Raw genomic sequence first — 23,120 nt, 5'->3', positions numbered from 1 at the left:
CTATCTATCCAGAGGGGGCGATATACACCATTTCATCCGTTTGTTTACCAGACTAGAACGATAAAGAAGAAGATTACCGACGTGCCCGCCAATTTCGAGGGATGTACACAGTTCCGTAATTTACGTCTGACTCGGCAATGAAGCTATTTAATTTCACTTCATAACACAATATTTGCAACGATGAATTCAAGTGGAAAAGGTAAGGCAACACATCAGACTAGGATGCTGTCAACATGCAGTGTATAGAATGACATTTAATTCGTGTAAAATCCGTTCTGTTGCGCTTTAAATCCAACTCCGTTGTTCAATCCTAACATTGGAATCATTCACTTTCCGCGACTTCGACGTTAACTAACGCTTTAATGTGATTATGAGGTTATATTTTTCTTTTTAAAATAAAAATCCACTGACGTAGATGAACGCTGTTTTTCTGTATTTTCTTCCAACAGGCTTCGGTGATACAACACAGCTTGTTTGCAGGTGATGTAGTATAATCAGTCATTTTATCTTAATTATATGTATTCCTGATCACCTAAGGAAATTGAATAAGAAGCTAGAATATCAGTGACATTTAATATATTTGCACATAATATAAGAATATCTTGCACATGATGTCATTTCTGCAAGTTTCCTGTTTGTCTCTGGTCCTACAGTAATGACAGCAATTCCATCAAGGTGTTTGTGCGGGTGCGACCTTTGACCCAGGGTACCGGGTTAACCACGGATGGAGACAATAATCTGTGTCTCAAGGTCACCTCTCCTAACACCATCCGCTTGCTCTCGAAGCCAGAACCACGGACCTTCACATATGATCATGTTGCTGACATGGACACATCTCAGGTTGACAAGACTTGGTTATTTTATTATCAAATGCTCACGAACTAAATGATCGATGCCTACTAATAAATAGTGGATTCATTTATCAGTTAATTTTGATTCTGTCTTTAGCAGTATTTGTGATTTCTGTCTTATTTTTTGATGTTCTTTACCAGGATGCTGTATTCTCCAGTGTGGCCAAGAATATTGTTGAGTCTTGCATGAATGGGTATAATGGAACTATATTTGCTTAGTAAGTTCTGTTTACTTTCAATGTTTATGTATAGTAAAGATCCAGAATATTAGATCATCACATGAAGCATTAATTCAATTCCTTTTATTTTTACTGCCTTGCCTATTCAGTGGTCAAACTGGCTCAGGGAAAACGTTCACGATGCTCGGTAACAATTAATTGTTTACATTGTTTAAAATCTTATAGTGACAAAATGATGGTGGTGATGCATTTTTCTCCATAATTTTCTTCCAGGACCATCTGAGTTGGATAACTTCACGCATGAGCTAAGAGGAGTTATTCCTCGAAGCTTTGAGTACCTGTTTTTTCTTATCAACAGAGAAGCTGATCGGGTGAGCCACAGCATTTTATCACTTATAATATTGCCAGCTAGTTAGTATTGATTTTATTATGTTTATTTTTTAATGAGTGCTGTGTTGTATGTTTTCCTCTTTCCAGTCTGACCAGTCCAAGAGTTTTCTCTGTAAATGTTCATTTATTGAAATATACAATGAACAAATTTATGACCTCCTGGACACAGCATCAGCCAGTCTTTTTGTCAGAGAAAACATCAAGAAAGGCGTGTTTGTTGAGGGAGCTGTGGAAAAGTTTGTCAACTCAGCTGCTGAAGCTTATCAGGTATAAATTAAATCCTTTTGTCTTGAAGAATGTTTTGAGGAGTAGAAATTGATTGATAAAAAATGTTTAAATCGTTAAGGTGCTTTCTATGGGTTGGCGTAATCGACGGGTGGCCTCCACTTCAATGAATCGGGAGTCATCGAGATCCCATGCAGTGTTTAGCATGAGTCTGGAGTCCAAAGAGTCCGTCAACGAAGTGGTCAATATTCGAACTTCTCAACTGAACCTGGTGGATTTGGCAGGGTCAGAGAGGCAGAAAGACACGCACACGGAAGGCTCACGACTCAAGGTCACAATCTGTCCACAAAGTCGACTACTTTCTTCGTGAAGTAGCTACATTCCAGATTTCTTTCTTCAATCAACTCTCTTTAATTGCCTATCTTTCAGGAGGCCAGCAGTATTAACCGATCCCTCATGTGCCTCGGACAAGTGATTATGGCCCTTGTTGATGTGTCTAATGGGAAGAACCGCCACATTTGCTACAGAGATTCTAAACTGACCTTTTTGCTCAGGGTATAGACTCTATTACCTTTTTGGTTCAAATGAAAGAAAGGTTTTTTTTAGCCTATAGTGAAATAGCATATTTGGTAGGCTAATTCTAATGACTATTTACAGGACTCTCTTGGAGGAAATGCAAAGACATACATCATTGCTAATGTGCATCCTGGTTCGAGGTGTTTTGGAGAAACGCTGTCCACATTGCACTTTGCCCAAAGAGCAAAGCTAATCAAAAATAAGGTAGAAAATATAAAGCAACGCTTTGACTAAAAAAATCTTTGACTAAATGATTATTCCAATACCGCTTCTCTTTTGTCTTGCTAGGCTGTTATTAATGAAGATACTCATGGAAATGTGAAGCAGTTACAAGCTGAGGTGAGGAAGCTAAAAGAACAACTTGCTCAAGCTCTGGCCTCTCATGTCATTGACTGTGTGAAAGATCCTGCTCCAGGAGGACCTGCTGTCCTGATGGGTATAGATGACTTACTATTTATATTACAAACATAAACATATTAAAATAATTATCACATATTCGAACTAGAACAGATTGCTTATTTATTATTTGTCTTCACTACAGTTTTTCCTTTTCTTTACTCTTTTCCCATAAATTGTTTTTCAGGTTCATCCATAGAGATTCAACATGATGTTCTATATAAAACAAAGTTTATAACTGCAGTTCGTCTGTGGAGAAAACAAGATGAGGAGAAGAGGGTTTGTCTGGATTTTTATTCTTCTACATGTCTAATTTTAGATGTAAACTGAGCAAGAATGTGTCTGTGAAGGTTCTCAGTCATCAAGGTCATAGTAATGAGAGATGGTGATTTTGGTGCAGAGAATCTCACAATACTATTTGACTACATCCAGATGCTGCTGCAGAAGGTGGCTCAGCTGGAAGAGGCCCTGACCCAGAAAGACAAGTTCATCCATTCTAGCAGGATGATTGTCAAGTTCCGGGAGGACCACATTTCACGCCTTGAGAAAAAGCTAAAAGGCCAGAGCCCACTGTCAACTAGTGATTCTCAGGCTGTGACTGAGCAGCTGAAAGAGGAGATAAAAATCTTGAGAGACCAGGTACAGGATGTACTGTCGTAGCTTGCTTGTTTTATATTTAGTCTCAAACACAAAATATGGTCGTCACATCGTCCACGTTGCTTCTTGAATTTCATCTCAGATTCACTTTATAAATTCCATTAATTAATGCAGTTTCAACATTTTTAGGTTGAACACCACCCAAAGATGACTCGATATGCTGCTGAAAACTTCAGCCTCAGGCAGGAGAACCGCCAACTCCGTTCCCTCGAGTCAGTGGTGAAATCGGAAGAGTCTCTAGCCGCGATCACTGCTGATCTGGAAGAGGCCTTTCAGAGGGCCATGGAAACAGAAAGGCCCTCAGAAAGTAAGCACAAATTAGCTTCAGATGATGTATTATGTCCAGTGTTTAAATACATGCGAATACACACTTGCAGGAGCATCTTCACATCCTGTTGTACCAGATACTGGATTGGCAGCTGCATCTGAAAAACTGAGGGCACAACTTCTTCAGAAACAATCTGATCTTGCAGCTTCTCTTCAGGCCTTTGAGGAGTACAAAGAAATCACAAAGTAAGTCAGCTGATTAGTCTAGAAAAATCATTCTTAAAACAGGTTCATGCTTCTTCACATCACGTTCCATGAATGTTGTTACGTTTAACCCTTTTGAGGGGGGTTAACGTAGAGACTAACAAGCCACCAGGGAAGGACCAAAACAGTTTATCAAGATTGTGCTTTATTTCTTAACACACGTGCATACATCAAGAGTGGAGGGAGAGGTGGAACAAACGGGTCTGTGCCAAAACAAAAGTCAAAAACAGGGCATCTTAAAACATCAAAAACACAACGGTGGCCACAGCCCATAACCTAGTGTAACTAACAATCAAAACCTACGTGCAGCAATGTATGGGGTACCCCGTCCTTACCTCGTCCCACCGGCCCTCCACAAACTCTCCCTGTCCAAGACTGAGCGAGAGAGCGAGCCCCCATGAAATTAGGGGGGAGAGCCTTTAAAGCGGGCCTCTGCTGGTGATTGGTCAGATAGACACAGGGGAGCCAATCCTAGGATACCCCCGGAGTCCACAGGTGGTGTCTATCTTCCTCGTCACCAGCACTGCCTTTCGGTGTTCCACCAGTTCTCAGCCTCTGGATGGCGCAACTCAGGGAGGTTACCAGCAACAAAGAACACAAAAAGAAACACCAACAACTCCCTTGAAACGTAACAAATGTGAATAAGCTGTGTAATGAATGTGAAACAGCTTTGATCTCAAAGCTTTTTTAAGCTTTTAAATTAAAGTGATAGACTTTCCAAATTCCTGAATTTGTTTTTAAGGAAGCAAATCTCTCAGCTGGAGTCTGACAAACGATACCTTGAAAAGTCCAACAGACATTTGGAGAAAATTTTTGAAGCCACAAATGCCTACAAAAAACAGGAGGTCTGTGAGTTAAACAGAATTCACGTCGAGACTCTAAAGGTGAGGAAATATTCAAATGTGTGGTGTTTGTTTTTTGTGTTGTCTGTCCTCTAAATAGTACTAATAAAAAGATTATCTATAATTCTCTCTCACATTAGATTCTCACCACACCCACAAAAGCGTACAATCTGCGGTCCCGACTCGTGCCCCTCTCTAGCCCTGAGCACCTGAATGGGGCAGAAGATATTGCAGATGATATTTGGTCTGAGGAGCCTCCTTCAGATATGACAGAGATGGCCTTGACGGAGGAACTCCGTCAAGTGCAGGTACAGAGATAGGACTTGCGTCTACCTATACGGCAAAACATTTTCTAATCCTGTGTAATTTCTCTTTAGGAGCAAACCAGTAATATTCAAACACAACTGAATGAGGAAGAGTTAAAAAACAGCAAGCTGTTGCAGCAAATTTCCAAGCTTGAGGAACAGATATCTGTGATGTCAGAAGAATGTGCCCAAAAAGAACAGGTTCGTTTTATCAGCTTATTATTTAGGAGAACTGCTATTATTGCTTAGTTGTTCAAATAGTTTGTCAATAACTATTTTAATTATTCCTTCCTTTTATGTAGCTGCTTTCTACTGAGCGTGCTGACAGGAACAACGATCTACTCACTCTGCAGGACACCACCACTCGGCTGCAACAAAACCTTCAGTCTGAGCAACAAGCTGCTGATGGTAAGGTTCTGATGTGCCTTTTTTAGGGTGCAGATATGAGCTGAAAGCTCTTTAATCCTCCCTCATTCAGTGCTGAGGAGCGAGATCCGTGATCTCCGTCTGGTGCTGCAGTCATCAGATAAAGAGCTGGCCGCTGTAAAGGATGAGCTAAATTCGGTCCGCAGCAAGCAGCAGAGTGAGACGAGCCAACTCTCCGACCGTCTGATCGGCATGCAGCTCAAGCTCCATGAAGTCCAGTAAGAAGGAATCCGAATCCACACTCCTTATTTTCAGGGTACAGTGTGTTTTTCTTTTATTGGTAGCAATAATTTCCTCAATGCAGACTAGAGTGGGAGCAGCTTTTGGAGCAGCATCGGACACTGCAAGATTCATTTGATCAGGTTCAAGCTGAAGCCAAATTTGAGGCTGATCAGATGAAACAGCAGCTACAGGAGAGGCAGCAGGAGGTCGATGGTCTTAAAGCACAGCTCAAGGTTGGTAAACTCAACTGTTCACTGTGAACAAGGCTTTAATATGTTGTTAGCACTAGATTTTAATGTGATAGAGAGCAATCCTTTGTTCTTTCATTTATGTTTCCTGAAGACTCACAATGCATTTTTTTAAAAAAAAAAAGGTTTTATTTTGTGTATTTTATTCTTCAATTGTAGGAATTGAGTAATTCTCTGCAGACTGAGCAAGAGAACACAAGCATGATGATCTCCCAGCTAAGAGAAAACAAAGAAAATACATCGAAGTGAGTTTTATCAGCTTGTAACTACCGTGTGTAGTTTTTCCTCTTTAAGTAGTCCTTGGTCTTACATGACCTTACTGTGTGTCCCAGAGAGCTTAATGAAACTGTGGAGGAGAACAACAAACTGAGGAAACAATTCTCAGACCAAATATTTGAAAATAAGCAACAGGTCAGTGCTGTGGTGTACGGAAGCTGCAGGTATTTCAAAATAATTGTAGTTGCAGCTCAGTGAGTTATCTTGCTTGTCTGTTTTTGTTTTTTTCATTGAAGGAATCAAAAATTGAAAACCTCGAGCAAACCCTAAAATCCAACAGTGAAACAATGAAAGGCTTAGAGCAGAAGATTGAACAGGACAGAGTAAGCCTGAGTCAATGCTCTATAAATTATCAAAATAAATGGAACAGCTTGAGCTGCAGAATCATAGCTGTGTGTCTTGACAGGACGTTGTTTTAGACCTGATAAACCAAACCAGAGAACTCCGCTGTGGGCTGAGCCAGAAGGAGCAGACCATTACCCACCTGTCTGGAGACATCACAGACTTGAATGTAATGAATTGCACCTATTTCACCCTGTGTTTTTCCCCAAGGGTATTATTAGTCTATGAAGTTGGTGCTTTGATAAGTAATCAGAAGGATAAGTGTCATTCTTCTGACAGGCCAGGTACAACGCTGCCTGCCTCGAACGGGAGGAAGCCAGGGAGCAAAACTCCAAGATGCAAACTGAAATGTGTGCCCTGAAAGAAGCTGTGGACCGATGTGTTGCATCCAACAAAATCGAAGTAAGTCTCAGTAAACTTTTGCACAACTTAATTCAGGGCCAAGTCTTTGGGTTCAAAATGTTGAAAGTGCAGTGACATATTTGTTGCTTTCCTCTCAGGTGGAAGTGTTACAGGAGGAGGTGACCTATGCTACCGAAGAGGTTGAGAGACTCACAAAGGTCTTAGATGAACAGAATAGCCTCCTCCAAGCATCTCAGGAGCAAACAGCCCAGAAGGATGCCGTGATACACCAGTTAGAGCAAAAGGTAAAGTCCCCTCGACAGAACGGACCAAAAATCCTCAAGTTCAGGTTTAATGCCTTTTTACGCCAACGTCTCTTTTGTACCAGATCAAACAACAAAATGATGCCGTTGAAAAAACGATCAGAAATAGAAGTTTGAAACATTTTACTGAGCTGGGCACCCCTAAATCACTACCTCAAGTAAGATATTTTTGCCGTTTATGTCTGGCCAATATAGATTAATAACTTCAAATAATTACAAGCCCAAACAGATCTGCTAATGTCTCTTTTCCTTCCCTCCAAACTCTGCATTTCCAGACACCTCACACACCAGGAAGCTTCAACAGGGATCTGAGTCAAGTGCTGGAGAGTCAGGAGAGGGAACTGGAGAGTCGCCGCTCCTCCATGATGACCATGGAGATCCTTCTAGCTGAGCTGAACGCTGAGAGGGCGGCCAAGAACGAGGAAATCCAGAGGCTTAAGGTTCATGTCTGGAGAGTAGTTGCTACACTTCTAAAGTCAATCGTTCATCCAGTTCAATCATCACAACTTCTCTGTTTTTAGACGCAGCTGTCTGAGAAGGAGATGGTCCGGATGGAGATCCAAACTATACTTGACCAGTTTTACACAAACAAGAACCAGAATGGCAATAACAATGGGTTAAGTTTCTCGGTCCTGTCGTTTTTATCGTGTTCCTCCCTAAAATGGATCCGTGGATTGTCGATGGAGTAACTGATGCTCTCTTTTCATCTTCAGCGTGGAGATCGATGATATCGTCAAGCAGTCACTACTCAAAGAGCTAGAGGAGGAGAAAGCCAACAAGGTGGGTGTGTGCGTGTGCGTCCACATCTCAGTGTTTATTACATCCTCGTACGGAAACGTCAACGTTCCTTCTCATCCTTTAACAGAACCAAATCTCACAGAGGCTGTCAGAAACTTTAAAAAAGTAAGCAGCTGTGGTCAGCCTGATTCATTCATCCTCAAAGCTCACTTCCTTCTCCTAACCCGCTGTGCTTCTGTGGGTCAGACTGCAGGTTCAGGAGTCCACGTTGGCTCAGTCCCAGACCTGCATTCAGGAGCTGACCTCTGAGCTGAGGAACCGCTGCGTGGAACTGAGAGAGCTGAGCCAGAGGTCGCAGAACCAGGAGAAACTTCTCCAGGTCAGGAATAGACATTAGGTTCACTTGAAGAAAATACTAATTACAACTCCGCTAATAATGTAGTGCAAATTCGCACTAAGCTACATAGTGACATTATTTTGCATGCTTACGAGCTGATGTGTTTTCTTCTTTCTTTGCAGGAAAACGAGGTTCTCCACAAGCAGATCCTTCAGCTCTCGGAGGAAAACGGGAAACTTGTGGGACACAAGAACCACAAACAGAGGATTGAATATCTGGTGAAGCTGAAAAAGGAGAACACCAAACTTCACGAGGTAAGCCACCCTAAAAATTATTGATCTGATTTGTGTTGTCATTTAGTTGAAATTGTCTCTGTTTTGTTTCAAAGGAAAATGAGAAGCTCAGATCAGAGATTGGTGTAATGCGAGAGAATTTTGGATCTATGGAGATGACATTTAATATTTAAGCAGAAGTGAGATTTTATTTTCTTCTTCTTTTTAACTGTATTTACCTATCCGTGTGTTTTGTTTTAAACCACAAGGGCATTGTTTATTAAAATGTTGTTTTTCAGTACCCTCATACTGTATTGCCTGTAATTAGCTGTGGGGAACATTCGGGTGCCACTGTTCAGGCTTTTTAATAGAAAAATAAAATCATTTTTGCAGTCTTCATTTTATGAATGGTTCCTTTTATTGATTTTATGCTTTTGTTTCAGTTTTCTCTGAATGTAGCTGTAATTCATCGCTCGGCCACCGGGGGCGTTGAACGTAATCGTTCTACGTACTTCTCAGGCAATCGCCAACACTGGAAACGTGGAAGTGCAGCTCCAGAGCTAAGATGAAAAAAGTTTTTACTCCTGAGCAAATTTCCGAGTGGTTCACTTCGAAATCTTCGTTTGTTAGTCTTAAACTCACCAATGACGCGGAGGAACGAAAAATTGACGAGCCTCCGTCGAATGAATCCAGGTGAGATAATTGCCTTCGGAGTTCGGTTAAAGTTGAGCACAAGCTAGTTTAGCATCACGTAGTCCAAACTTGTACTTGATGTAGTTGCAGAAAATTGTTGCAAAACCGCAAGAAATAATTGCTGAGTACTCATTGCCGCCATGAATTCTAATTAAAAAGCAGTTATCTGAAACTGCTTTTTAATGGCACTGGTAAAGCTCGTTCCCCCGAGTACTCTTTGTTGCGAATTAAAGTTTTACAAAAAACTTTTTCGTCTGAATTCAGTATCACATTTTCCTTAAATGCTTTAATATGACATGTTATATGTCATATATAAGTCGTATGTCATTAGCTTCAACCACGTGCGAGAAAACTACTCATGGGTTTTCTCGTTAAATATCGCGAGATTGGGTTTAAACCTCAAAATGAACAGTGCCAAGTTGGTTTTTTTTAGCTGTCACTTTTCTGTGGTGGATGTCTACGCTATTTTTTTTGTTTTTTTTTTAATTATATATGTATATTAGAAACTCGTTACTTTCAGTGCAGTGTAGCTATAAAACGCACGAAGAATCAACACGTCACGCAGGCTAATAACACATTCTAACATGTAAACAAGTAGATATTGCCGAGTTTTTTTGCTGTAGGAATATCTGCTCTAAAATATGTAGGTCACTGGATGTATAAATGCTGTTATTGCACAGACATCAGTATCTGGTATAGAATATAAAATCTAACAGTATATGCACACTTGTCTATAACTTATTTTGACTCTCGGTGAGATGATAAGGTTCTATGTGACTTTTGAAAGAAATTTTAGGCTAAGCTTTCTTGCCTGCTCGAGTCTTCATAATTTAATATTACATTTATAAATAAACAAATTTGCTTTTCATGCAACATGTTACCACTTGTATCTGCACTAATGTGACCAGTAGGGTAGAGATATATGGATCTATCACAGTGATGTGCTATATGCCCCTATGGGCCTGAGAGGAACAGGGTAGCAATGAGAGTAATATGGTGGACCCCAGCCTCCGCTGGAGCCTGTGAATGAGCTGGATTGGCGCATTGCCCAGTCCACGTATCCAGAGATGGTCGGTATCTCCTCCCTTGGGTGATCACAGTTGGGAACGGTAGAAGTAAGAAAGCCCTGCTTCATTCTGTAACAGCTGGTCCAAGCTTCCATTTCTTGATGCTGTCCAGCCTGCCATGAGAGAATGTCCTCTTCATCATACTCCTTTTGCCTCAGGATGTCCTTCATCACATGCTTGAACACAGACGGCAACTCCCAGGGTCTCACCGTATTCGCAGCAAGCACCTCGCGAAACCTATACAAAGTGACGGTTAAAAACGTTAAACCAGCAGTGCGTATTTCACTGTTTGCAAGTGTTACATTTTCCAGTGCTTTGGAGTAGCTTTGTTTTTTTGTCATTACTACAGCCCAGTTATTTTGACGCGAGTGTTCTTTGTTATGGTTATATAAGCAGCCTGCTTTGGTGACCCAGTAGTGGGATGTATTTAAAAAAAAAAAAAAAAGTGTGTTACAGACAGCCATGTAGAACAAGTTATCTCCAGAGATTTGGAGTGGACTCCCCAGCAGTCTGACATCATTCAGCCTACAGCAGTCCATCTTTAACCTTCACGAAGTCGACTTCATCGCCCGCGTCTGTGACAGTGACGCGTAATGGCTTCCCTGGCAGCTCATCTAGTCTCTCATCCCCGTTGGGTGTTCTCTGTTTTTATACCGGCTGTCAGGCCTGTGTGGTGGAGCACCGAGCTGCTTTTGACTGCGTCGTGCATACTAATGTAAAATGGGATGGTAGCTATCAAATACCTGGAGAGCACCGTGGCTGCATAGGCCGGTGGGATCTGGGCGCACAGGAATTCCAGCTGCTGCTGCTCAGCCGTAGTGAGTACGGTCTGAAACTTTGGGTACTTCTGAAACCAGGAAAGACCCAGAGCGCCTTGCTTCCGCTCCCTCAGGCGCTGAAGCTCCTCGGCATGAAAGAGGAGCTCTCGTATCAGAATGTGACTGGCTGTGGCCCCTGAGGTCTTTAGCAAGGTTCTTGAATGTGGAGATTGCGCTGTTGATTCATTTGGCCATTTTATCCAGCTGAACATGGTCGTGGTATTCTCAGCTCAGTCTTGTAAACCCTAAACTGTTCTGTAAGTATCAGAACACAATGTTACATTTACAGTAGAGTAAATAGAGAGTGAAACTGAACAGCCTCAGTTTTGAGTGAGAAAACTTCGATATTCCCATAAGGTGCCCTCTGTCTCCAGGCTGTTTTTCCCCTCTGGTTCAGTTCAAGACAAGGACAAGAACCTCAGGTTCGTATTGGCTCAGGAAGATTTAATCGATATTTCCTGTCTGATTACGCGTGTAGTTTTAGATAAGCTTGTTCACATAACTTTCCCAGTCTCACTCTTGCTCAAACACTTCCTAAACAACAGGATAGAAAGTAATTACAGCTGACTTGAAATGATAAAAAAAAACACATCTGTACTTACGTGTAAGTAAATCTGAATTGAGAAATGAGGAGTTGTGTCCAGCTTATGAGAGGACAGCCTGCAGCTTGTTGTCTTCACAGGTCAGCCATCAGAAGCCTTCACTTGCTGTAGTTCGCAGCCCAACAAGAAGCTGCTCCACTGTTGCGTCGGCGACATTTCCCCTTTTTATTTACCGAGCACTCGTCTTGGCCTTGTTATTGTCCCTCCCTCTGCTTTTGTCATGTGGATACGTTCAGGGGGAGTCATCCACTGCTAACTAAGAGCTGTCTCCTCGCATCTCTCTCCATTCTCCTCTCTGCAGCGTGCAGCCTTGTTCTCAGCTCAGCTGCTTTGTAGCTCGCATGAAATGTGCATCGCAGCGTTAGAAAGAGAGGGAGAGCATGTGCACAAGCCACCATGGTGTTGTGGTTCTGCTTCTCATCATGCCGTCATCCCACAAATTCCCCCAAATGTTTTTTTCCCCCTTAAATGTCATCATTTGTGGTCATTTTGCCATATTAATTTTTTCTGCATGTTTACACGTTACCGAAGATCATTAATAGTTTGGTGTTTGTGTAAACACGATAAAAGGGACATTTGTTTCTATCAAATCTTTTTATTGCTACCTTCAGCCCATTAAAGCCTGCGAATGAAGACATCCATAAAAATGTGAGCTCTGATGGAAGTCAGGCATGCAAACAAAACTCTGCAGGGGGTGAGTATTGAAACCTCTTATTGTAGCGGCGCAGGGAGCTCAAACTCTTTCATTTTATAACTTTTATCCATTCGGTTTTGCATTCTTAGGTGCTGCTCCTCCTGATCGCGCAGTCCATGACTACCCAACTTTACCAATCACCAAAAACAGAGAAGAGGTATAATTAGTACCTATGGAGGGCTTTTCTCCATCTGTAACCGCTTTTAGTTGATGTCTGTTGGGGCTGATGACCGCCCTGATAAAGTTCGCCTGCAGGCGTCACGTTTCTGCCCCCTACTGGTGCAGTTACGGCTTTGCCTTTTCAAGCAGCGCATCAGTTTGCTTTGTGCTAACAGTTGTGCTGTAGCCCACCCGCTGTACAGTCTGTCCCCATCTGTCCCTTAATGCTGCATCACATCACACAGCCCGATGCTTTGGAAGGGCCATTTCATTTTCCTGAAGTGCTTCTCCTTTGTTCCCGTTTGGAGCTTCAGTGGAATAATGTCCGCAGGACATTGGTGCACTTAAGCTTTTATTTTTCACATGGACTTGGAAAACTAGAACAACTTTGAATTCAACATTTAGCTCTAACTTCCCTGTTGACTGACAGTGATGCATGTGCTTTATGAAATTATGCTTTCTTTTGGTGTTTTAAACTATTAATAACACAAATTGATCAGTACAAGGCGAGCGAATCTGTCTACACCCGTTTCATAGTTTCATATTTTATTTTTCATAGTGTCTTTATGTAGTGTAATACAAACGGATTAACGGGGTCGTGTGCCTGTGGTTCTGTTTTCAGCTGGTTTCTCTCATTGAAAACAACTCAGTAGTGATAATTCGCGGAGCCACCGGCAGTGGGAAGACCACCCAGCTTCCACAGTTCATTCTGGACCACTACAATGACAAAAACGCCCCGTGCAACATCGTTGTCACCCAGCCTCGCAAAATTGGCGCCACCAGCATTGCTCGATGGGTCGCCGCACAGCGGAAGTGCACCCTGGGTAGTCTGGTGGGATATCAGGTCAGAGGGATTCACAGAGTTTTAGAGAGAGTCATGTAAAAAGTTCTTATTCACTGTATTTTTGAGACATCGGGAAAGCACCAGAGGTAATTGTTGTAATTTCATTTTATGAGCGATTCTGTTTCAGGTTGGACTACAGAAGATGGCTACTGAACACACTCAGTTGATCTACGTGACTACAGGAGTGTTGCTGTGGAAACTGGTCCTAATCAAATCACTTACAGAGTACACACACATCTTTGTGGATGAGGTACACAAACATGAGGCAGACCGATGCATGTTGTCGAAAGTATCTTTCATTTACTTTGAATTAACAGCAGAATTTGATTTCTTTGTGTAACCTTTTTGTGACATATTGTTTTTATGTGTTTGATTCTTGGTTCTTTCACTTCCTGTTTATCTGTCATTCATTTTGAATGTTGACAGGCTTGTTTTGGCCCAAATGTAACCAATTACCTGAATCTGTTCAAGGTTCATGAGCGCACAGAAGAGATGGATTTTCTCCTGCTGATTTTACGGAAACTCCTTCACTCCAACTCTCCTTATGTCAAGGTAATTTAAAAAGAAAATAAAAGCCGGCGTTCTGTGTTCTTTTTTTTTTACTGTCGTCCTTTCAAATCCTCTTTTTCATTTTTTCCCCACAGATCATCCTTATGTCTGCAGCCATTAACTGCAGCGAGTTTGCAGAGTACTTTGGTACGATGGTTAAGGGCAAGATGAGCCCGGCTTATGTGTTTGAAGTGGAGGGAGTGCCCTATGCCATTGAGGAGTTTTATTTGGATGACATCTACAAATTGGTTCCTTTCAGGGTAAGAAGACAGCGAATGCTTGCCAGTATTCTGAGTGGCCTCCCAGCATTAGAGTCATTAAGTAGATTTTTGTGTTCCTCAGGTTCAAGGGCCTCATTACGATCACCCTAGTATCTCATTGGAAATGTACAATGTTGCCATCAGTCTTATTCAGAGTTTTGATGAGCTGGAGGGCAAAGAATCCAGGTGAATATAGTCAACATTAAAACCAAAAAGTTGACCATGATTCCACGATTGTAGCTCCAAGTTACACCAAGGAAATACACACTGAAGGAATACACACATCAACCAAGAGATGTGAAATGTCCTGGGGCATCTTGGTCAGCAAAAAATTTAGGAAAATTAATCTGTGCTCATGGCACATTCTTTGATGCTTCCTGTTTTAGGGATCTTCTTGGAATGATCTGTGTTTCTGTTCCTTTGCAGCAAAGACTACAAGAAAAATGGTGGCATGACTCTATCAGAGAGGGGCAGTGTGCTTGTGTTCCTTCCTGGTATAATGGAGATCAGGTACATGCAGGAAGCATTGTCCAAGCTGGTCCACAAAAGGTGAGCTTTCTGACTTGAAGTGATTGGTTACAGCTCTCTGCCACCGTGACGGTTTTTATCATTTGAGGCAAAAAGAAGCCAGGTCAAACAAACAGGGAGGGTCCTGACCAGCCACAGCAATGCTGGTCTAACGTCACCGGTGGATATTTATGGACATATGGAAGCTCTGAGATCGGCTTCACCGAAGGAGAGCAGAACACCTCTGTAGCATGGCTATTTTTCAGATCGGCCTGGCCCAGTGAAGGGGTAGAGAACACAAAGCCTTTTGGTTTGTGATGAGAAAATGCTTTCATTGCAGATTGCAGGTTTATCCGCTCCACTCCACCGTGACACTGGAGGAGCAGAATGGCGTCTTTTTGAAACCAGTTCATGGCTTCAGGAAGGTAAAAACATTATTTTTCTCACATTTTTCATCTGTTTCTTTATTTTTAATCATCAACATAACTAGCAACAAATTTTATGAACCTGTTTTAATGACTTTTTTACCTCAGTGATAGAAGTTCTCCTCTCCCTACTCTCACTCTTCCCCTTACAGGTGATTCTTTCCACCAACATTGCAGAGAGTTCAGTGACTGTTTCAGACGTCAAATATGGTGGGAATTTTGATCTGTACACTCGTAATTAGGATATATAAAATATTACTTGGCACCAGCTTCATTATTTATCGTCATCACAGTGATTGACTTCTGCCTGGCCCGTCTCTTGATGTGTGACAAAGAAACCAATTATCAGTCTCTCTGTCTTAGCTGGGCATCCAAGAGCAACTGCAATCAGCGTCGAGGTACAACGCTGACATTACGCCGTGGTATCTCTTTCTAAGTTCTGTCCTCCACAGTTAATTCTTCCCTTCTCAGGTAGGGCCGGGCGGGTTTCCAAAGGCTACTGCTACCGGCTCGTTAGCAAGAAATTCTGGGATAATGAAATCCAAGATCACTTGATCCCAGACATGCTGGTAAAATGTGTTGGTTTTTCAGGTTGAAGGGATTCATCTTGTTTTTTTGTGACTGTTTGATGTCATATTTCGAAGATTCTGATAATGGGATGGGTTCAAGAATAACCCAAAGAGATTTTGGTGCTTAGACATTAGTGGGTAAAGTTTGTGGGAACTATTAAATATATAGTTTGCAGACATTCCTGAACATTTACTCTCAACCCGTTCATACATGTGTTATTTGTCAGATTGCCCCATTAGGCACCATCCTCCTGAAGGTAAAACTACTGGACTTTGGAGATCCACGCTCTGTCCTCTCGACAGCCCTCTCACCCCCCAACCTCAGAGACATAGTGAAGACAGTTCTGCAGCTAAAAGAGGTAAATAACAGTGTTCCTGTGTTTTGGTTTGTTTTTAATTTGGATCTGATGTTTTATTTATTCCATCTCATACATATGGTTTTGGAAATGCCCAATTATACAAATGCAGTAAATCAAAAGTGTCTGAAGCCTGTTATGCATGTAGATGGGCGCAATCTCTGCACAAAATGACAGCAAATGTCGAAATGAAGATGGCGAGCTGACGTTTCTTGGCCGTGTGCTGGCTCACTTGCCTGTGGATCTGTACCTCGGGAAGATGATCGTGTTGGGCCACATTTTTGGCTGCCTGAACGAGTGTCTCATCATAGGTTAGTCTGCCTTTCAGGACCGGAGCCCCTAATTCCCATGAATATTTAGTAACTGTAACATTCTATAGATTCTTTAGAGGGTTATGTAAGTATCCACAGTTTCTTGGAAACATGTTTGTTGGTTTTAAAATACTTTGCGGTCTGTTTGCACATCGGTCAGTAACGCGCTCTGTCCTCATCAGCGTCTTCACACTCTCTGAGGAGCTTTTTTGCCATACCGACCATGCAGCAGCTCGCTGGACACAGGTGAGGATTATCATCATGATGGATTAGAGTGGTATCCCTGTTGTGTTGTGGAGCTGCTGGTGGTGGAGAGGAATTAAAAGATTTGCATAAAGTTCTGCTCGTGCATGCTCACTATCAGAGGACAGTTTTATCTGATGCAGAAGATGTTTGAATGAAAGCCGAAACAGAAACCTACAACATGCTACCCTATTAGAATATTATTTTTCTGTTCCAGGAGCAAGTTGAAATTTGCTCAGGGTGTACCAAGTGATACAATCGCTTTTGTCAACGCCTTCAAGGTGACGTGTTTTATGCCCTGTCGAGAGTGGTTTGGTTATTTTTTTGTGCTCATCTGTGTCCATATTTTCCTGAAAGCTATTTGTCTTCTACTGTTAGGCATGGTACACAGCCAAAACCAAAGGACATCTGAGAAACCCAAAGGTGAATACAAATAAAAACATGTCGAATATCACTGCAAAATCTTAATTAGCCATGAGCTGAAAGTAGCCTTTAGGATTCTTGTTTGCTTTTGCTCAATGCAAAATTTCTATTAAATTTACTATTAAATTATTATAATACTGTGATCAACAAATTGAACTTATTTGAGTTATCTAGTAGAGGTTTTGACTGCATAAGAATTATCTTTTTTTTTGGTTTGTTGCTTCTTTCAGGACGAGTGGGACTGGGGAAAGGAGAACTTCATTCAGATCAAGAGGATCAGGGAGGTACAAGGCAGCAGCACTTGGTCATGTGAATTCATCAAGCATAGCTGTAGGTCCTTTTATGGACACGGCCCGTTTGGGTCATGGCAATAGCTGTAGGTTAAACAAGGTGAAATCAAGCCACAATCTTTCCAAAATCCCATCTCATTAGACTCCAGAATTGGGGAAAAAATGGTCATTGTTAATTTTTGTTGAAATGAATGAATAAACATTAATAATTATCAGAGCAAAATTGTGGTGTGGACCTCTTGCTATAACTGGCTGTACAGGTTGCAGAGTTGTACGAGGACCTGAAAACACGTGTGTCCCAGTTCAACATGAAGGTTCCAAAGGATGATCAACCTTTGGATTACACCAGCAAACACAGGCTGAAGTTCATTATTCAGGTCAGAGCCAGTACTGCACATTCTGGGATGGACACGACCTCCTGTACTCAGTATAAATGCAGACTCTCTGTTTTAGGTGGCCATTGCTGGTGCCTACTATCCCAACTACTTTGCTCAAGTAGATATCTGTGACGACCTGGCCTCCAAAGAGTTGAGCGGCTTTGACCCCAGAACTACAGTGATGGTATGATTCTGGAATTCTTTTACAGCGTTTTATATTGACTATAGTTTCCTGCCCTGTAGAGATCATCACAGCATGTACCTGAGATCTTGGGTAGCAGAAGGATTTAATACTCAACTAAAGCACTTTACAACAACAGAGTGTACCAAAGTGCTTTACATGCGACGAAGCAAATAAATTAACAATAAATCTGCATAAATGCACACAATAAAATACAACCTCTCCTCCAGGGGTTTAAAAAACAAAGACAAGAAATGGGGTTCTGATGGATGGATGCCTGAGCTGTAGGGAAAGCTGACTCCACAATCTTGGTGCAGCAACTGTGAGAAGGTGGCTGCCTCTCAGCTTCCTCCTAGATTTGGGGTCATGCAACAGCGAATGACCTGCCACCAAAACAAGAGAATTTTAAAAACGATTCATAAATGTCCAGGAGGCCAATGAAGTGACGCTAAAACTGAAGAAATGTGCTGTAATTTTTTTGGTAGCCATTAAAATACGTCTAGCTTCATTTTGGACCAGCTGTAGTCAGGACAGCAGAGTCTCACAGTGCATTTCAGCACTAAAGGGAAGATGTACTATAACAAAGTAGCCCGTGTTCTCTTCAGGTGAGGAACATCCCCCCCTACAGTTTTTTGTACTACAAACAGCTGCAGTCACTCTTCCGCCTGTGTGGACAGGTCAAATCCATTTCCTTCGAGAGTTCCAGGTACTGAAGGACGTTAAAACCCACCAGCCACAAACTTTTCCCTCACTGATGTGGCTCCGTACATGTGTTTCTCCTGCCAGGGCATATGTGGAGTTCTGTAGGTCCTCTCAGGATACAGGTGTACTGCCTGAAGTGTCTCTCGCCCTCCTCCTGGCGCAGCAGAGTCCTTCTCCTCCCATGGAGCTGTCGGTCTACCCCATCGATAACATTGAAAGCAGTGCAGGAAACAGAAGCGTCACTCAGCTGAAATATGCACGGTACAGCTCTTTACGCCTGTAGATTCTCAATCATCCAGGTCGTCGTGGTCCAAGGTCGTTTCCTGTGAAATACAGACATACAGTCCAGTTGACACAGAAAACTACCTTGGATGCAGCTCTTTACACATTTTGGTCTGTGATATTTACAGCTAAACTATTCTTGGGTCCTTTATTTGGTGATATTTTCTTTTTTCATACACTTTTATGAACTCAAAAATGTTTGACCAAGCTTATTTTAAGCATGCAGTATTGAGCTTAGATCAGGTAAATGGCTTAGTATAACAGGATATAACTGCAGCCAAAGAAAATGAGCTCTTAGTCTAGCAGGACCTTCCAGTTATTGAATCACATAGTGCAGAGAGATGGGGGAGGGCTTTACACAGTAGCAGCCCATAGTTTTCAATACCTCTGATACATTTTATATCATGATCCTTGTTTGTTTCTTCATCATTTTCACGCTTGTAACCAATTACAATAACAATTCATCATACACTTTTTGTGTCATCAATACAGTGACTCTGAACGTGAGCCTTTAGTATTTAACTCCAGTTTCTCTCTGTTTTTGCTGAGCAGAGTGAACATAGACGTTCAGAATCAGTCTGTGTCCCCACTGGGTTTATTCAACAGCAACATGGACCCAGACAAGCTACCAGCCAATCGCTTGTTGGTGGTCAACATCACAGAGGTCAGTCTGTTACACCAGTACAGTACGTCTAAATAAGACCAAACTGTCTCAAAAATACACAGGCCTGAAATATTCCTCTTCTTTTGACCTCTGTTGTAGGTGATGGATGTGGGCCATTTCTGGGCCTTCCAGGCCGATGAATCCAGCCTGGAGAAGCAGCGACATCTGACGGCAGAGATCAACAAACGCACTCTCAACCCTGTGAGTGTGTCGCTCTACCCAAACCTGCTATGTCTGGCTCCTTACTCTGAGACCTGCGAGCCGAGCTTCTACTACCGTGCCAAGATCCTACACTTGCGGGGCAACACAGTAGAGGTGAATGTGCTAATGAATATGAAACTGCCCAACAGCTCTCTCTTATGTTGGGCTAAACCCAGACCGGTGTCCCAGTAATGGAGGTTTGTCTACAGATGTGGCTTATTCTGGCCTGAATTGTAAAACTCTGCATACAACTAGAAATCTAACTGTAGTGTCTCCCTCTGTTTCACAGGTTTTTTTCATTGACTTTGGCAACACAGCATTTGTTGCATGCTGCAGCCTGAGAGAGCTGCCCTCTGACCTCCTGTCTCAGCCATTCCAGGTCGTCATAGCGTGAGAGGCCCCACTGGCCTGAATGATGGCGCGCATCTTGAAACACTTAACACCAACTACGATTGTTTGTTGCAGGCTCGCGAGATTCAACTGGTGGGAATGCGTCCTTCTGCCCAGTCCATCATTTTAGGAAACCAGTGGAGCAGCCGGGCCCGTGACCGGTTCATCACACTGGTCAAAGGCCATTCACTCATGGCTTCACTGTACTCCATCTCGCACGGTGTCATGCGTGTGCAGTTGCTGATTGAGGTTGAGAAGGCCAACACCGACATAGTTGATATAATGGTGCAAGAAGGACACGCTGTGAAGGCTGAGGAGAGCTTTGATTCAAGGGTAGAGGCAGAGAGCTCAGCTTGTTCCATGAGTTAATAGAATGTATCCGTTGAGCAGATGAACCACAGATGACCTGTGATGATGATGTTGCCTTTATTGAAGTACCCTTATTTTTTCTGTTTTTCTAAAACAGCAAAGTCATGAGATGCTGATGTCACTGTACAGGGACATGGAAACAGGCATATATATTCCCAATTCAGCAGGCAGATGCTGGGACACTCGCAAAAAAGAGGAGAAGGAATTAATTGACCACCTGCTTGACCACTTTGCCAAGACCAGACAGGCTTATTCCAAAAATAAGGTGAGATAAACAGCATCTTGAATATCAGGCTGAGCTTTGTCATGGGGTGGGTGATGTCATCGCCTCTGTGCTGTTATTTTTCGTTTGTCCGGTAGATGGAGCCATTGCAATGGCTCAATTCTTGGATGCTTTTCCTTGAGGCACACCCATTCTCTCTGATAACAATAACAAAGATGTTGTAGCTTTGCAAATGTCCACATTTCTCATTCCTGACTCCACAGGTGCAACTGCATGGACCCTCCAGTCCCAATAGAGTGAAATTCTACAGCTTGAACCAAAGAGCAGTTTACAAGTTAGCATGACACCTGTAATGTCTCAGGCGCACAAGCGCCAGACACCTTGATGTGCCTCTGCTTCTTCTGCAGGTCAGTAAATATCGAGAGGAGAAGCATCAACGGCTTTGCGTTGAATGAAAACCCTCATCTCAAACACCAGAGAATGATGGTGGCAGGGGCTCTTTCAGTCAATTCCACAGGTATCGGATACACCACATACTCCAGAAAAGTTAGCTGACGTATGCACGGAATAAATAGCTCAATTATTTGTTTTCCGACACTTCTCGTGGTGTCATGGCGATGCAGTGATTAGCATGGTTGTTTCAGGAACCAAGATTCTTTTGAGAGATACATCCATCATGCCAGACATCCCGGGACTGCCCGCCCTCATCACCATGCTCTTCACCCCCATCATGGAATTACGGTCAGATGGAATAAATTTCGCATCACTGCACACTTTAAAGAGAAAAAAAGCAGGGCAAATTGACTAGATTTCCTCTTTGGTTTCAGAACGAATGAAGAGAGGACCTGCTACACTGGCGCCCTCTGTGGTTTGGGCTGGAACAGCCACACCAAAGAGGCTATCCTCCCTGAGCAGGACATTGAACTGACCTTCGATGTCAAATTTGATGTTGAAGACATCAGTGAGGTAAGGAGATGTGTGTATGTTGTGTTGATGATAAGCACCTTTTTTGTTGCTGTGACTTCGCTACTTCTATAAGTTTTTGTGTTTTATGTTTAAATTCAGATAAACGCTCTCAGGGCAGCTATGAACCGCCTGATTTGTGAAGGGCCCAACGGCACTTGTCATCTTTCCCTTGACAAGATCAGCAGGCTGCAGGAAGAATGCCAAGAGCGCCTCATTGGGTGGATTTAATATACCTTCAAAAATCAGTCGTATATTATTTATAAATTCGGTTTATATTATTATTTCATTATGCAGACTCTTCACCAAGTCACCATCAAGGGAAGCGGTCACTCCCATCTATTACGAGAAGCCAGGGATGTGGAACCAGGTACGTTTGTCTCGTCCCACGCTGTCCTGTTAGCACTTTTGTCTGTGTGTTAACGTTAGTGTGTCATGGATCTGCAGGTGGATCCTGCTCTGAAGATGGAATATGTAGAGCCTGAAACTAAAAGTTCCAGGCATGTTCCCTTCCAGCTGCATCCAGTTACTCTCATCAGCAGCTAAAAATGCAGCCTCTTCATATTTTTGTTCCCTGTTATTTTAATTCTATCATTGGTCCTTACAGAGGAGAGATGTTAAGTTCAGAGCTGCAGCTTTCAGTATCATAGTGAAATCCTCATTACTCCATTATTTGCACTTCATATTGCCAGAGTTGCTCTGTTCGCATCGTTAAGCTCTTCAGCTGCAGGTCATTAAAAATAGTTGTATGCAACAGATGAGACATGTCACTCTTCATTCAAGTGAATTCCCTTTGTGACCCGGGAGTCAAGTTAAATCTGTCACTGTGGCGCACACACACACAACTGCTGCTAGACACCGTGTCAGAATCCACTGACCTATTTATAGCCCATCATTTAAAGTCTTCCCCCTGGATTATTATTATACACATCTGTGACATCACACACAAGCCAACCTATATTGAATCGAAGCATTTCTGTTTATAAAGACTCAAACTCTTCTTATGGATGTGAAGTCTTTAGTCAAGCGGCTGCAGAGGTGTTATACATCAAGGTACATTTATTTTTCTTATTCCTGTAATTAAATACATAGTGTAAGTGCAAATAGAGAGTCCAGGGTCTAGAGAACTACAGTAGAGTTGAACATAGTACAAAGTTGGACAGTTATTCAAACAAGCTAAATATCAACAGATACCCCTTGTCTTCATAGTAGTAGTACAACAGTACCTAAAACATGAGCGTGTGTATTGTTTATGGTTATACAAAAGCAAACCCTACAATTACCACATCTAAGACGCATGTCCTTAAATTATTTTGTGCTTAGAAACACCAAAAGGAAATTATTCTTGATATTTATATATATACTGAGGGACAGAGAGAAGTCCTGTCTGCTAACTCAGAAAACATGAAGCGGTATTTTAACATTGGCAGCAGAACATGTTTGAGGGCTTTTAGCTCTTTTCGTGCCAAAGCCGTACACT

The 23,120-nt window shown here is 42.3% G+C and overlaps 3 protein-coding genes and 2 long non-coding RNA genes across 6 annotated transcripts; 2 read left to right on the top strand and 3 right to left on the bottom strand.

Moving 5' to 3' along the window:
* Positions 1 to 73: 73 nt before the first annotated feature.
* On the top strand, positions 74 to 8,880 carry kif15 (kinesin family member 15). Its single transcript, XM_029828996.1, has 35 exons — positions 74 to 199; positions 450 to 480; positions 654 to 840; positions 993 to 1,069; positions 1,180 to 1,217; positions 1,304 to 1,401; positions 1,508 to 1,687; positions 1,767 to 1,976; positions 2,075 to 2,200; positions 2,303 to 2,425; positions 2,510 to 2,657; positions 2,805 to 2,896; positions 3,050 to 3,256; positions 3,404 to 3,581; positions 3,655 to 3,787; positions 4,548 to 4,689; positions 4,788 to 4,955; positions 5,025 to 5,153; positions 5,255 to 5,360; positions 5,431 to 5,596; positions 5,683 to 5,833; positions 6,008 to 6,093; positions 6,181 to 6,259; positions 6,361 to 6,447; positions 6,531 to 6,635; positions 6,746 to 6,868; positions 6,967 to 7,113; positions 7,197 to 7,289; positions 7,407 to 7,571; positions 7,653 to 7,747; positions 7,845 to 7,911; positions 7,997 to 8,034; positions 8,116 to 8,248; positions 8,389 to 8,520; positions 8,595 to 8,880. Exons 1-35 carry the CDS (start codon positions 181 to 183, stop codon positions 8,670 to 8,672), a joined length of 4,137 nt encoding a protein of 1,378 aa, XP_029684856.1. The 5' UTR covers positions 74 to 180; the 3' UTR covers positions 8,673 to 8,880.
* On the bottom strand, positions 2,897 to 4,389 carry LOC105418296 (uncharacterized). The gene is made up of 3 exons (XR_965576.2): positions 4,141 to 4,389; positions 3,646 to 3,760; positions 2,897 to 3,573 (listed from the first exon to the last, which is right to left on the bottom strand). It is a non-coding gene; the product is annotated as an uncharacterized lncRNA (long non-coding RNA).
* On the bottom strand, positions 8,133 to 9,630 carry LOC105418294 (uncharacterized). The gene is made up of 3 exons (XR_965575.2): positions 9,121 to 9,630; positions 8,359 to 8,442; positions 8,133 to 8,271 (listed from the first exon to the last, which is right to left on the bottom strand). It is a non-coding gene; the product is annotated as an uncharacterized lncRNA (long non-coding RNA).
* Positions 8,942 to 22,366, top strand: tdrd9 (tudor domain containing 9). Its single transcript, XM_011617442.2, has 35 exons — positions 8,942 to 9,171; positions 12,270 to 12,352; positions 12,442 to 12,509; positions 13,134 to 13,355; positions 13,483 to 13,605; positions 13,827 to 13,907; positions 14,000 to 14,164; positions 14,247 to 14,350; positions 14,591 to 14,713; positions 15,012 to 15,096; positions 15,249 to 15,306; positions 15,390 to 15,494; positions 15,568 to 15,665; positions 15,893 to 16,024; positions 16,170 to 16,332; positions 16,515 to 16,578; positions 16,793 to 16,856; positions 16,954 to 16,998; positions 17,229 to 17,282; positions 17,549 to 17,665; positions 17,742 to 17,849; positions 18,452 to 18,552; positions 18,633 to 18,809; positions 19,383 to 19,494; positions 19,594 to 19,809; positions 19,985 to 20,074; positions 20,161 to 20,418; positions 20,552 to 20,719; positions 20,941 to 21,011; positions 21,085 to 21,194; positions 21,322 to 21,418; positions 21,505 to 21,643; positions 21,743 to 21,861; positions 21,938 to 22,010; positions 22,088 to 22,366. The coding sequence occupies exons 1-35, from the start codon at positions 9,044 to 9,046 to the stop codon at positions 22,184 to 22,186; spliced, it is 4,020 nt and encodes a 1,339-aa protein (XP_011615744.2). The 5' UTR covers positions 8,942 to 9,043; the 3' UTR covers positions 22,187 to 22,366.
* Positions 9,638 to 12,263, bottom strand: rd3l (RD3 like). Of its 2 annotated transcripts, XM_029828986.1 has the most exons (3): positions 11,659 to 12,263; positions 10,982 to 11,311; positions 9,638 to 10,475 (listed from the first exon to the last, which is right to left on the bottom strand). In XM_029828986.1, exons 2-3 carry the CDS (start codon positions 11,266 to 11,268, stop codon positions 10,103 to 10,105), a joined length of 660 nt encoding a protein of 219 aa, XP_029684846.1. In that variant the 5' UTR covers positions 11,269 to 11,311; positions 11,659 to 12,263; the 3' UTR covers positions 9,638 to 10,102. The 2 variants fall into 2 exon arrangements, with proteins under 2 accessions (XP_029684846.1, XP_029684852.1); XM_029828992.1 differs by lacking the exon at positions 11,659 to 12,263 and having other exon boundaries at positions 10,982 to 11,615.
* Positions 22,367 to 23,120: the final 754 nt, after the last annotated feature.

This window comes from Takifugu rubripes, chromosome 2 (assembly GCF_901000725.2).
Source record: "Takifugu rubripes chromosome 2, fTakRub1.2, whole genome shotgun sequence".
Taxonomy (NCBI): Eukaryota; Metazoa; Chordata; class Actinopteri; order Tetraodontiformes; family Tetraodontidae; genus Takifugu; species Takifugu rubripes.
The sequence above is the reverse complement of the archived record's forward strand: the minus strand, read 5'-3'. Positions and strand labels throughout refer to the sequence as shown.